The sequence below is a fragment of the Coregonus lavaretus genome, assembly GCF_964263955.1.
Source record: "Coregonus lavaretus genome assembly, contig: HAP1_SCAFFOLD_5085, whole genome shotgun sequence".
Lineage (NCBI taxonomy): Eukaryota > Metazoa > Chordata > Actinopteri > Salmoniformes > Salmonidae > Coregonus > Coregonus lavaretus.
This window is the reverse complement of record NW_028157726.1, coordinates 25001-37816: the sequence shown is the minus strand read 5'-3', so window position 1 is coordinate 37816 and position 12816 is coordinate 25001. Positions and strand designations below refer to the sequence as shown.

Below are 12816 nucleotides of genomic sequence, written 5' to 3'. Positions count from 1 at the left end.
ACACGTGGCTACATGCAGCTTTCGCTTTGATCTCAAAACAAGCGCATCTACTCACGACCGCTCATGCTGTAAACACAGTCCAGTTCAAAGTAAATGGCACAGATCCATATATGTCAATGGTCTGTTTGCATATAAGTCTACTGCAGCTCTGATAGGTTATTCCTCACCGGTCTGTCTCGAGTAAGGGCTGAGTTGTGAGTGTCAATGCAATAGAATTCTACTCTAATGCGTTCTGCCTTCTACAAAATCTCATACATAGTTCGTTTTGTATCGGTATGTTGCTTTGAAAGTGGCTAATATTGCGTTGATTCGATCACAATTGCCACAGTAAATGGAAACGTTGATAGCGTTAACTAACAGGGAAAACTCTAGAAAGTTGAGTGAAGTTCAATCTTGTGCTTCTTTCTGTGGGCTGATATTTATTCTGCACAGCAGTCCCAGGGGAGTTGCTTGGCTGTCTCGGGGCTACCGCGCAGCATGCGCGCAGTTTAGAGCCGCGACCGGGAGACCCATGGGGCGGCGCACAATTGGCCCAGCGTCGTCCAGGTTAGGGGAGGGAATGGCCGGTAGGGATGTAGCTCAGTTGGTAGAGCATGGCGTTTATCAACGCCAGGGTTGTGGGTTCGATTCCCACGGGGGGCCAGTATTTAAAAAAATAAAAAAATAATGTATGCACTCACTAACTGTAAGTCGCTCTGGATAAGAGCGTCCGCTAAATGACTAAAATGTAAAATGTAGAGGGAACATTGCCTGGAACCAAAAAGGGTTATTCTATGGGGTCAGCCGAAGAACCCTTTGTGATCCCTTTTTTCGAAGAGTGTAGGATCTCTACTAACCAAATTATGCTCCCGAACGGCTGGTTATTACTCAGCCTTTCTTAGACATATGAATTTAATCCTGCATGTTACATGTTTACATTTTAGTCATTTAGCAGACGCTCTTATCCAGAGTGAGTGCACACATTTTTCATACTAATTAATAATTGTCCATATTAATTCCAATAGAATACATTACTTGACTGTTGTTATGTTGGATATCAGTTTGAAAACCTGAGGTGAAAAGGAGACTGGAGTAGGACTTCCTTTTTTATCTTTCCCTGTTTACTTACAGTGTGTAATAAAACACCATTCCATACTAGACTTCCATGCACCTAATGGAGGGGCCAAGTACTGATTATTAGTAGGTTTTTTAACAGTTGAGTGTGTATAGTGTTGCTGGGTCTTTAGACCTCAGTCCTCCATGAAATAACACCACATAGATTCAACAGACCTCACTGAGTACTCTCGACCCCACTTCAACATCGGCACATAGGACGTTTTTTTTTTCTCTATAAGCCAATATGTAATTGCTTTGCAGTGAATGGAGTGTCACTGAATTAAACCCGTTTCCCAGCACAATAGACCAATTTAAGTTTTGTAGACTATTGAGTAATTCCAATTCCAATATTAAAATACAAGTATGTAAAATTATATATATATATTTTTTTTTTGATTACAATGCTGTGAAAAACAGTTGTACTGTACTAGAGTGCCAAAAAAAAGATAGATATTCCCAAAGTTTAGCATGTCTTTCTAGGGGGACTCTTATAAAAATAAAAAAATAAAAAAACAAATAAAGCAGCAATCGTGCTTCCAGCATAATATCGTGCTGCCAGGAGAACGGTAATCCCCATCCGTTTTCTCACCACCAAATATGGCAGATAAAAAACATAGATATTCCCAAAGCAGTGAGAGGAAGTCCAGTAGCGGGTAGATGGAACTAGGTAAAACTGGGCAGACGTTCTGCAAAATTTCTCATCGATTAAATATCTGATCTAAATACATTTTTTTTGTTCCCAAAAACTAGAATCTGTTACGAACACAGTGCACTAAGTTTTATAGACCTGACGCTTTGGCAAAGTAAAAAAAAATAAAAAAATCCGTTGTTTAGGAGTGCAAGGTCGAATTGAGTTTGTGCACACGCGCACTTCACAGCGGAGGCGTTCCCTAACGGAAATATGCAAATATATGCTACAACGCACCAATAGGATCATTCTAGCTCGTGGTTGGCTCCGCCCACCCCCTTGCGTGTTCCGCCCACTATGCTTCATTTGCTCCCACTGTAAACGACACAGATGAACTATTTTAGTTATACCCTGGTCAAAAGTAGTGCACTATATAGGGAATAGGGTGCCATTCTCTGGTCAAAAGTAGTGCACTATATAGGGAATAGGGTGCCATTCTCTGGTCTAAAGTAGTGCACTATATAGGGAATAGGGTGCCATTCTCTGGTCTAAAGTAGTGCACTATATAGGGAATAGGGTGCCATTCTCTGGTCTAAAGTAGTGCACTATATAGGGAATAGGGTGCCATTCTCTGGTCTAAAGTAGTGCACTATATAGGGAATAGGGTGCCATTCTCTGGTCTAAAGTAGTGCACTATATAGGGAATAGGGTGCCATTCTCTGGTCTAAAGTAGTGCACTATATAGGGAATAGGGTGCCATTCTCTGGTCTAAAGTAGTGCACTATATAGGGAATAGGGTGCCATTCTCTGGTCTAAAGTAGTGCACTATATAGGGAATAGGGTGCCATTCTCTGGTCTAAAGTAGTGCACTATATAGGGAATAGGGTGCCATTCTCTGGTCTAAAGTAGTGCACTATATAGGGAATAGGGTGCCATTCTCTGGTCAAAAGTAGTGCACTATATAGGGAATAGGGTGCCATTCTCTGGTCTAAAGTAGTGCACTATATAGGGAATAGGGTGCCATTCTCTGGTCTAAAGTAGTGCACTATATAGGGAATAGGGTGCCATTCTCTGGTCAAAAGTAGTGCACTATATAGGGAATAGGGTGCCATTCTCTGGTCTAAAGTAGTGCACTATATAGGGAATAGGGTGCCATTCTCTGGTCTAAAGTAGTGCACTATATAGGGAATAGGGTGCCATTCTCTGGTCTAAAGTAGTGCACTATATAGGGAATAGGGTGCCATTCTCTGGTCTAAAGTAGTGTACTATATAGGGAATAGGGTGCCATTCTCTGGTCTAAAGTAGTGCACTATATAGGGAATAGGGTGCCATTCTCTGGTCTAAAGTAGTGCACTATATAGGGACTAGGGTGCCATTCTCTGGTCTAAAGTAGTGCACTATATAGGGAATAGGGTGTCATTCTCTGGTCTAAAGTAGTGCACTATATAGGGAATAGGGTGCCATTCTCTGGTCTAATGTAGTGCACTATATAGGGAATAGGGTGCCATTCTCTGGTCTAAAGTAGTGCACTATATAGGGAATAGGGTGCCATTCTCTGGTCTAAAGTAGTGCACTATATAGGGAATAGGGTGCCATTCTCTGGTCTAAAGTAGTGCACTATATAGGGAATAGGGTGCCATGCTACTCTGTTAATTATTTATGCATAGTCACTTTAACTCTACCCACATGTACATATTACCCCAATTACCTCGACTAGCCGGTGCCCCCGCACATTGACTCTGCACCGGTACCCCCCTATATATAGCCTCCCTACTATTATTTTATTTTACTTCTGCTCTTTTTTTCTCTCAACACTTTTTGGTTGTCGTTTTATTTTACTTTTTTATTAAAAATAAATGCACTGTTGGTTAAGGGCTGTAAGTAAGCATTTCACTGTAATGTCTGCACCTGTTGTATTCGGCGCATGTGGCCAATAACATTTGATTTGATTTCAGACTCAGTATTGAGGCTCTAGTCTAGATTCTATTTTCAATTTTAAAAAAGGTGCAATATGAAGGAATCAATCTGGCATTTCCCGGTTGCAAAAATTCTAATAGTTCGCCTAATTTCAGTTTATGTGACAAAACAAGCAAGTATAGTGTAGAGAATCATTTTACCATCTATCTTTTCAATAACCCAAAATATAGTATTTTCATCTGTTTGTAGCTGGTGTACAAAAACCGAAAGTAAAAGACGCAAAAAGCGAAACTTAAGAACGGGAAGCATAGAAATAGAGCATATAGAACAGATCTACAGCTTCTTAGACTTGCTTTCCATGAGAATGACAGATCTGTAAATCACATTTCTATGTCAATTAGGTCAGGTCGGCAAAAAAAAAAAGTGACATATTGCAGCTTTAAGCAAGACCACAGAAACATGCAGATCCCTATCCACGAACAAAGCTTCCTGCTGTGGAGTCCCTATTTATTTTAGAAGAAAGAAAAAGGACTAACTTCCAGATAGGGAATGGGGTGTCATTTGGGATGAAGCCTATAGTTCACTACTGTTGACCAGCCCTATAGGTGCACTAGATGGGGAATAGGGTTCCATTTCAGACGAACACACAGTATCTGAACCATTCAGTGTTAGATTAAACAAGCGGAACCCACACCTAATAAAAACACAGCAAACGAGTTATTCATGATCACAGATTTATTTGGTTTTTAATAAACAGTAAAATAAAAATGGTATAAGACTAGACATGTCTGGCAGGCCTGGGACCTGTTGACATCCTACGGTAAGGCCCACCTAGACAGGTCTGGGACCTGTTGACATCCTACGGTAAGGCCCACCTAGACAGGTCTGGGACCTGTTGACATCCTACGGTAAGGCCCACCTTGGCAGGTCTGGGACCTGTTGACATCCTACGGTAAGGCCCACCTTGGCAGGCCTGGGACCTGTTGACATCCTACTGCAGGGTTCTTCAATTCCGGTCCTGGAGGGCCGAAACACCTCTGTTTTTCATCCTCTCCTTCTAAATCAGGGGCTAATTCAGACCTGGGACACCAGGTGAGTGTCAATTAACTACCAGGTAGAAATAAAAAACAGAAGTGTTTCGGCCCTCCAGGGCCGGAATTGAAGAACCCTGGCCTACGGTAAGGCCCACCTAGACATGTCTGGCAGGCCTGGGACCTGTTGACATCCTACGGTAAGGCCCGACCTAGACATGTCTGGCAGGCCTGGGACCTGTTGACATCCTACGGTAAGACCCACCTTGACATGTCTGGCAGGCCTGGGACCTGTTGACATCCTACGGTAAGACCCACCTTGACATGTCTGGCAGGCCTGGGACCTGTTGACATCCTACAGTAAGACCCACCTAGACATGTCTGGCAGGCCTGGGACCTGTTGACATCCTACGGTAAGACCCACCTAGACATGTCTGGCAGGCCTGGGACCTGTTGACATCCTACAGTAAGACCCACCTAGACATGTCTGGCAGGCCTGGGACCTGTTGACATCCTACAGTAAGACCCACCTAGACATGTCTGGCAGGCCTGGGACCTGTTGACATCCTACGGTAAGACCCGACCTTCATGTCTGGCAGGCCTGGGACCTGTTGACATCCTACGGTAAGGCCCACCTAGACATGTCTGATAGATGTACTGATCGTACAGTGCCTCCCAAATGGCACCCTTTTGCTCTAATCAAACGTAGTGCACTATATAGGGGATAGGGTACCATTTTGGATGGAGTACTTAGTGCCCTCGTCATTCAGGGGATATAGTGATGGATATGACAGCCTGTTAAAATACAAGACATGTATTGCTGTGTTACAGTTGGTGGTGGTTGGTACACTGGTACTATCTCAAATGGTACACTAGTCACAACTACATTGTACACTACTTTTTTTATAAAAGCCCTATGGGGCCTGGTCAAAAGCAGTGCACTATGAAGGGAATTTGGAGCCATTTGGGACGCACTACCAAGGTTGATTTGTCTGAGGTTAAAATACTGGACGATGTCATTCCTTCAACAACAGTTCTGCCATGAGAGAGAGCGGTGGTCTGGGGTGCATTCACTTCATGTGAAACTCAATAATACATAGAGCCGTCACCATTCCCACCCTATTCTATCTATCTGACATTCCCACCCTATTCTATCTATCTGACATTCCCACCCTATTCTATCTTTCTGACATTCCCACCCTATTCTATCTATCTGACATTCCCACCCTATTCTATCTATCTGACATTCCCACCCTATTCTATCTATCTGACATTCCCACCCTATTCTATCTATCTGACATTCCCACCCTATTCTATCTTTCTGACATTCCCACCCTATTCTATCTATCTGACATTCCCACCCTATTCTATCTATCTGACATTCCCACCCTATTCTATCTATCTGACATTCCCACCCTATTCTATCCATCTGACATTCCCACCCTATTCTATCTATCTGACATTCCCACCCTATTCTATCTATCTGACATTCCCACCCTATTCTATCTATCTGACATTCCCACCCTATTCTATCTATCTGACATTCCCACCCTATTCTATCCATCTGACATTCCCACCCTATTCTATCCATCTGACATTCCCACCCTATTCTATCTATCTGACATTCCCACCCTATTCTATCTATCTGACATTCCCACCCTATTCTATCTATCTGACATTCCCACCCTATTCTATCCATCTGACATTCCCACCCTATTCTATCCATCTGACATTCCCACCCTATTCTATCTATCTGACATTCCCACCCTATTCTATCTATCTGACATTCCCACCCTATTCTATCTATCTGACATTCCCACCCTGTTCTATCTATCTGACATTCCCACCCTATTCTATCTATCTGACATTCCCACCCTATTCTATCTATCTGACATTCCCACCCTATTCTATCTGACATTCCCACCCTATTCTATCTGACATTCCCACCCTATTCTATCTATCTGACATTCCCACCCTGTTCTATCTATCTGACATTCCCACCCTATTCTATCTGACATTCCCACCCTATTCTATCTATCTGACATTCCCACCCTATTCTATCTATCTGACATTCCCACCCTATTCTATCTATCTGACATTCCCACCCTATTCTATCTATCTGACATTCCCACCCTATTCTATCTATCTGACATTCCCACCCTATTCTATCTATCTGACATTCCCACCCTATTCTATCTATCTGACATTCCCACCCTATTCTATCTATCTGACATTCACATCTGTTCTGTAAGTCATGTTACATCTTTCTGAACAGGTCCTGGTTTGAGTCCACATGATAGAGGGTGGGTACTGGGTAGTAGATTGGGTATTGGGGGTACCCAGTGGGTTCTGGATAGTCAGTACTGGATAGATGGTTCTGGATAGTCGGTACTGGATAGATGGTTCTGGATAGTCGGTACTGGATAGATGGTTCTGGATAGTCGGTACTGGATAGTCGGTACTGGATAGATGGTTCTGGATAGTCGGTACTGGATAGATGGTTCTGGATAGTCGGTACTGGATAGATGGTTCTGGATAGTCGGTACTGGATAGATGGTTCTGGATAGTTGGTACTGAATAGATGGTTCTGGATAGTCGGTACTGGATAGTCGGTTCTGGATAGTCGGTACTGGATAGTCGGTACTGGATAGATGGTTCTGGATAGATGGTACTGGATAGTCGGTACTGGATAGATGGTTCTGGATAGTCGGTACTGAGGAAGGGTAGTAGAGGGCTGGAGTTGGATTCATTAGTTGTCTTCATTCTTTGACGCCTCATCAAAGTTTTCTACAAGATCTGTGGAGATGAGAGATTGAGTTACTTCCTGAGAAGTCTCATGATTTACATGTAACATTTAAATCATTTAGCAGAGGCTCTTATCCAGAGCCACTTACAGTAGAGAGATAACCATACTGACCTCTACCAGCATCATATCACACCAGAGACCACCATACTGACCTCTACCAGCATCATATCACACCAGAGACCACCATACTGACCTCTACCAGCATCATATCACACCAGAGACCACCATACTGACCTCTACCAGCATCATATCACACCAGAGACCACCATACTGACCTCTACCAGCATCATATCACACCAGAGATCACCATACTGACCTCTACCAGCATCATATCACACCAGAGACCACCATACTGACCTCTACCAGCATCATATCACACCAGAGACCACCATACTGACCTCTACCAGCATCATATCACACCAGAGACCACCATACTGACCTCTACCAGCATCATATCACACCAGAGATCACCATACTGACCTCTACCAGCATCATATCACACCAGAGACCACCATACTGACCTCTACCAGCATCATATCACACCAGAGACCACCATACTGACCTCTACCAGCATCATATCACACCAGAGAGATGACCATACTGACCTCTACCAGCATCATATCACACCAGAGACCACCATACTGACCTCTACCAGCATCATATCACACCAGAGATCACCATACTGACCTCTACCAGCATCATATCACACCAGAGAGATGACCATACTGACCTCTACCAGCATCATATCACACCAGAGAGATGACCATACTGACCTCTACCAGCATCATATCACACCAGAGACAACCATACTGCACCTCTACCAGCATCATATCACACCAGAGACAACCATACTGACCTCTACCAGCATCATATCACACCAGAGATCACCATACTGACCTCTACCAGCATCATATCACACCAGAGATCACCATACTGACCTCTACCAGCATCATATCACACCAGAGAGATGACCATACTGACCTCTACCAGCATCATATCACACCAGAGATCACCATACTGACCTCTACCAGCATCATATCACACCAGAGAGATCACCATACTGACCTCTACCAGCATCATATCACACCAGAGAGATCACCATACTGACCTCTACCAGCATCATATCACACCAGAGAGATCACCATACTGCACCTCTACCAGCATCATATCACACCAGAGAGATCACCATACTGCACCTCTACCAGCATCATATCACACCAGAGACCACCATACTGACCTCTACCAGCATCATATCACACCAGAGATCACCATACTGACCTCTACCAGCATCATATCACACCAGAGACCACCATACTGACCTCTACCAGCATCATATCACACCAGAGATCACCATACTGACCTCTACCAGCATCATATCACACCAGAGACCACCATACTGACCTCTACCAGCATCATATCACACCAGAGATCACCATACTGACCTCTACCAGCATCATATCACACCAGAGACCACCATACTGACCTCTACCAGCATCATATCACACCAGAGAGATGACCATACTGACCTCTACCAGCATCATATCACACCAGAGATCACCATACTGACCTCTACCAGCATCATATCACACCAGAGAGATGACCATACTGACCTCTACCAGCATCATATCACACCAGAGACCACCATACTGACCTCTACCAGCATCATATCACACCAGAGATCACCATACTGACCTCTACCAGCATCATATCACACCAGAGAGATGACCATACTGACCTCTACCAGCATCATATCACACCAGAGAGATGACCATACTGACCTCTACCAGCATCATATCACACCAGAGACAACCATACTGCACCTCTACCAGCATCATATCACACCAGAGACAACCATACTGACCTCTACCAGCATCATATCACACCAGAGATCACCATACTGACCTCTACCAGCATCATATCACACCAGAGAGATGACCATACTGACCTCTACCAGCATCATATCACACCAGAGAGATGACCATACTGACCTCTACCAGCATCATATCACACCAGAGATCACCATACTGACCTCTACCAGCATCATATCACACCAGAGAGATCACCATACTGACCTCTACCAGCATCATATCACACCAGAGAGATCACCATACTGACCTCTACCAGCATCATATCACACCAGAGAGATCACCATACTGCACCTCTACCAGCATCATATCACACCAGAGAGATCACCATACTGCACCTCTACCAGCATCATATCACACCAGAGACCACCATACTGACCTCCACCAGCATCATATCACACCAGAGATCACCATACTGACCTCTACCAGCATCATATCACACCAGAGACCACCATACTGACCTCTACCAGCATCATATCACACCAGAGATCACCATACTGACCTCTACCAGCATCATATCACACCAGAGACCACCATACTGACCTCTACCAGCATCATATCACACCAGAGAGATGACCATACTGACCTCTACCAGCATCATATCACACCAGAGACCACCATACTGACCTCTACCAGCATCATATCACACCAGAGATCACCATACTGACCTCTACCAGCATCATATCACACCAGAGAGATGACCATACTGACCTCTACCAGCATCATATCACACCAGAGACCACCATACTGACCTCTACCAGCATCATATCACACCAGAGATCACCATACTGACCTCTACCAGCATCATATCACACCAGAGAGATGACCATACTGACCTCTACCAGCATCATATCACACCAGAGACAACCATACTGCACCTCTACCAGCATCATATCACACCAGAGACAACCATACTGACCTCTACCAGCATCATATCACACCAGAGATCACCATACTGACCTCTACCAGCATCATATCACACCAGAGAGATGACCATACTGACCTCTACCAGCATCATATCACACCAGAGAGATGACCATACTGACCTCTACCAGCATCATATCACACCAGAGATCACCATACTGACCTCTACCAGCATCATATCACACCAGAGAGATCACCATACTGACCTCTACCAGCATCATATCACACCAGAGAGATGACCATACTGACCTCTACCAGCATCATATCACACCAGAGAGATCACCATACTGCACCTCTACCAGCATCATATCACACCAGAGAGATCACCATACTGCACCTCTACCAGCATCATATCACACCAGAGACCACCATACTGACCTCTACCAGCATCATATCACACCAGAGATCACCATACTGACCTCTACCAGCATCATATCACACCAGAGACCACCATACTGACCTCTACCAGCATCATATCACACCAGAGATCACCATACTGACCTCTACCAGCATCATATCACACCAGAGTCCACCATACTGACCTCTACCAGCATCATATCACACCAGAGATCACCATACTGACCTCTACCAGCATCATATCACACCAGAGACCACCATACTGACCTCTACCAGCATCATATCACACCAGAGACCACCATACTGACCTCTACCAGCATCATATCACACCAGAGACCACCATACTGACCTCTACCAGCATCATATCACACCAGAGACCACCATACTGACCTCTACCAGCATCATATCACACCAGAAAGATGACCATACTGACCTCTACCAGCATCATATCACACCAGAGAGATGACCATACTGACCTCTACCAGCATCATATCACACCAGAGAGATGACCATACTGACCTCTACCAGCATCATATCACACCAGAGATCACCATACTGACCTCTACCAGCATCATATCACACCAGAGAGATCACCATACTGACCTCTACCAGCATCATATCACACCAGAGAGATCACCATACTGACCTCTACCAGCATCATATCACACCAGAGAGATCACCATACTGCACCTCTACCAGCATCATATCACACCAGAGAGATCACCATACTGCACCTCTACCAGCATCATATCACACCAGAGACCACCATACTGACCTCCACCAGCATCATATCACACCAGAGATCACCATACTGACCTCTACCAGCATCATATCACACCAGAGACCACCATACTGACCTCTACCAGCATCATATCACACCAGAGATCACCATACTGACCTCTACCAGCATCATATCACACCAGAGACCACCATACTGACCTCTACCAGCATCATATCACACCAGAGAGATGACCATACTGACCTCTACCAGCATCATATCACACCAGAGACCACCATACTGACCTCTACCAGCATCATATCACACCAGAGATCACCATACTGACCTCTACCAGCATCATATCACACCAGAGAGATGACCATACTGACCTCTACCAGCATCATATCACACCAGAGACCACCATACTGACCTCTACCAGCATCATATCACACCAGAGATCACCATACTGACCTCTACCAGCATCATATCACACCAGAGAGATGACCATACTGACCTTTACCAGCATCATATCACACCAGAGAGATGACCATACTGACCTCTACCAGCATCATATCACACCAGAGAGATGACCATACTGACCTCTACCAGCATCATATCACACCAGAGAGACCACCATACTGACCTCTACCAGCATCATATCACACCAGAGACCACCATACTGCACCTCTACCAGCATCATATCACACCAGAGAGATGACCATACTGACCTCTACCAGCATCATATCACACCAGAGAGATGACCATACTGACCTCTACCAGCATCATATCACACCAGAGAGATGACCATACTGACCTCTACCAGCATCATATCACACCAGAGAGATGACCATACTGACCTCTACCAGCATCATATCACACCAGAGAGATGACCATACTGACCTCTACCAGCATCATATCACACCAGAGAGATGACCATACTGACCTCTACCAGCATCATATCACACCAGAGAGATGACCATACTGCACCTCTACCAGCATCATATCACACCAGAGACCACCATACTGACCTCTACCAGCATCATATCACACCAGAGATCACCATACTGACCTCTACCAGCATCATATCACACCAGAGAGATCACGATACTGCACCACTACCAGCATCATATCACACCAGAGAGATCACGATACTGCACCACTACCAGCATCATATCACACCAGAGAGATGACCATACTGACCTCTACCAGCATCATATCACACCAGAGAGATGACCATACTGACCTCTACCAGCATCATATCACACCAGAGACCACCATACTGCACCTCTACCAGCATCATATCACACCAGAGACCACCATACTGACCTCTACCAGCATCATATCACACCAGAGACCACCATACTGCACCTCTACCAGCATCATATCACACCAGAGAGATGACCATACTGACCTCTACCAGCATCATATCACACCAGAGAGATGACCATACTGACCTCTACCAGCATCATATCACA

General features: G+C 44.7%; 1 protein-coding gene and 1 long non-coding RNA gene across 4 annotated transcripts in view; both read right to left on the bottom strand.

The window, feature by feature from the left end:
* Positions 1-4357: 4357 nt before the first annotated feature.
* On the bottom strand, positions 4358-4922 carry LOC311124983. Its single transcript, XR_014612825.1, has 2 exons — positions 4856-4922; positions 4358-4620 (listed from the first exon to the last, which is right to left on the bottom strand). It is a non-coding gene; the product is annotated as an uncharacterized lncRNA (long non-coding RNA).
* Positions 4923-6668: 1746 nt separating this feature from the next.
* LOC311124985 (transcription factor BTF3 homolog 4-like) overlaps positions 6669-12816 on the bottom strand; it is a 12906-nt gene continuing 6758 nt past the window's right edge. For all 3 annotated transcript variants that reach the window (XM_084199073.1, XM_084199074.1, XM_084199072.1), the window contains exon 6: positions 6669-7467. In XM_084199073.1, coding sequence (XP_084055199.1) covers positions 7421-7467 — 47 coding nt within the window. In that variant the 3' untranslated portion in view covers positions 6669-7420. The remainder of the gene's footprint in view (positions 7468-12816) is intronic.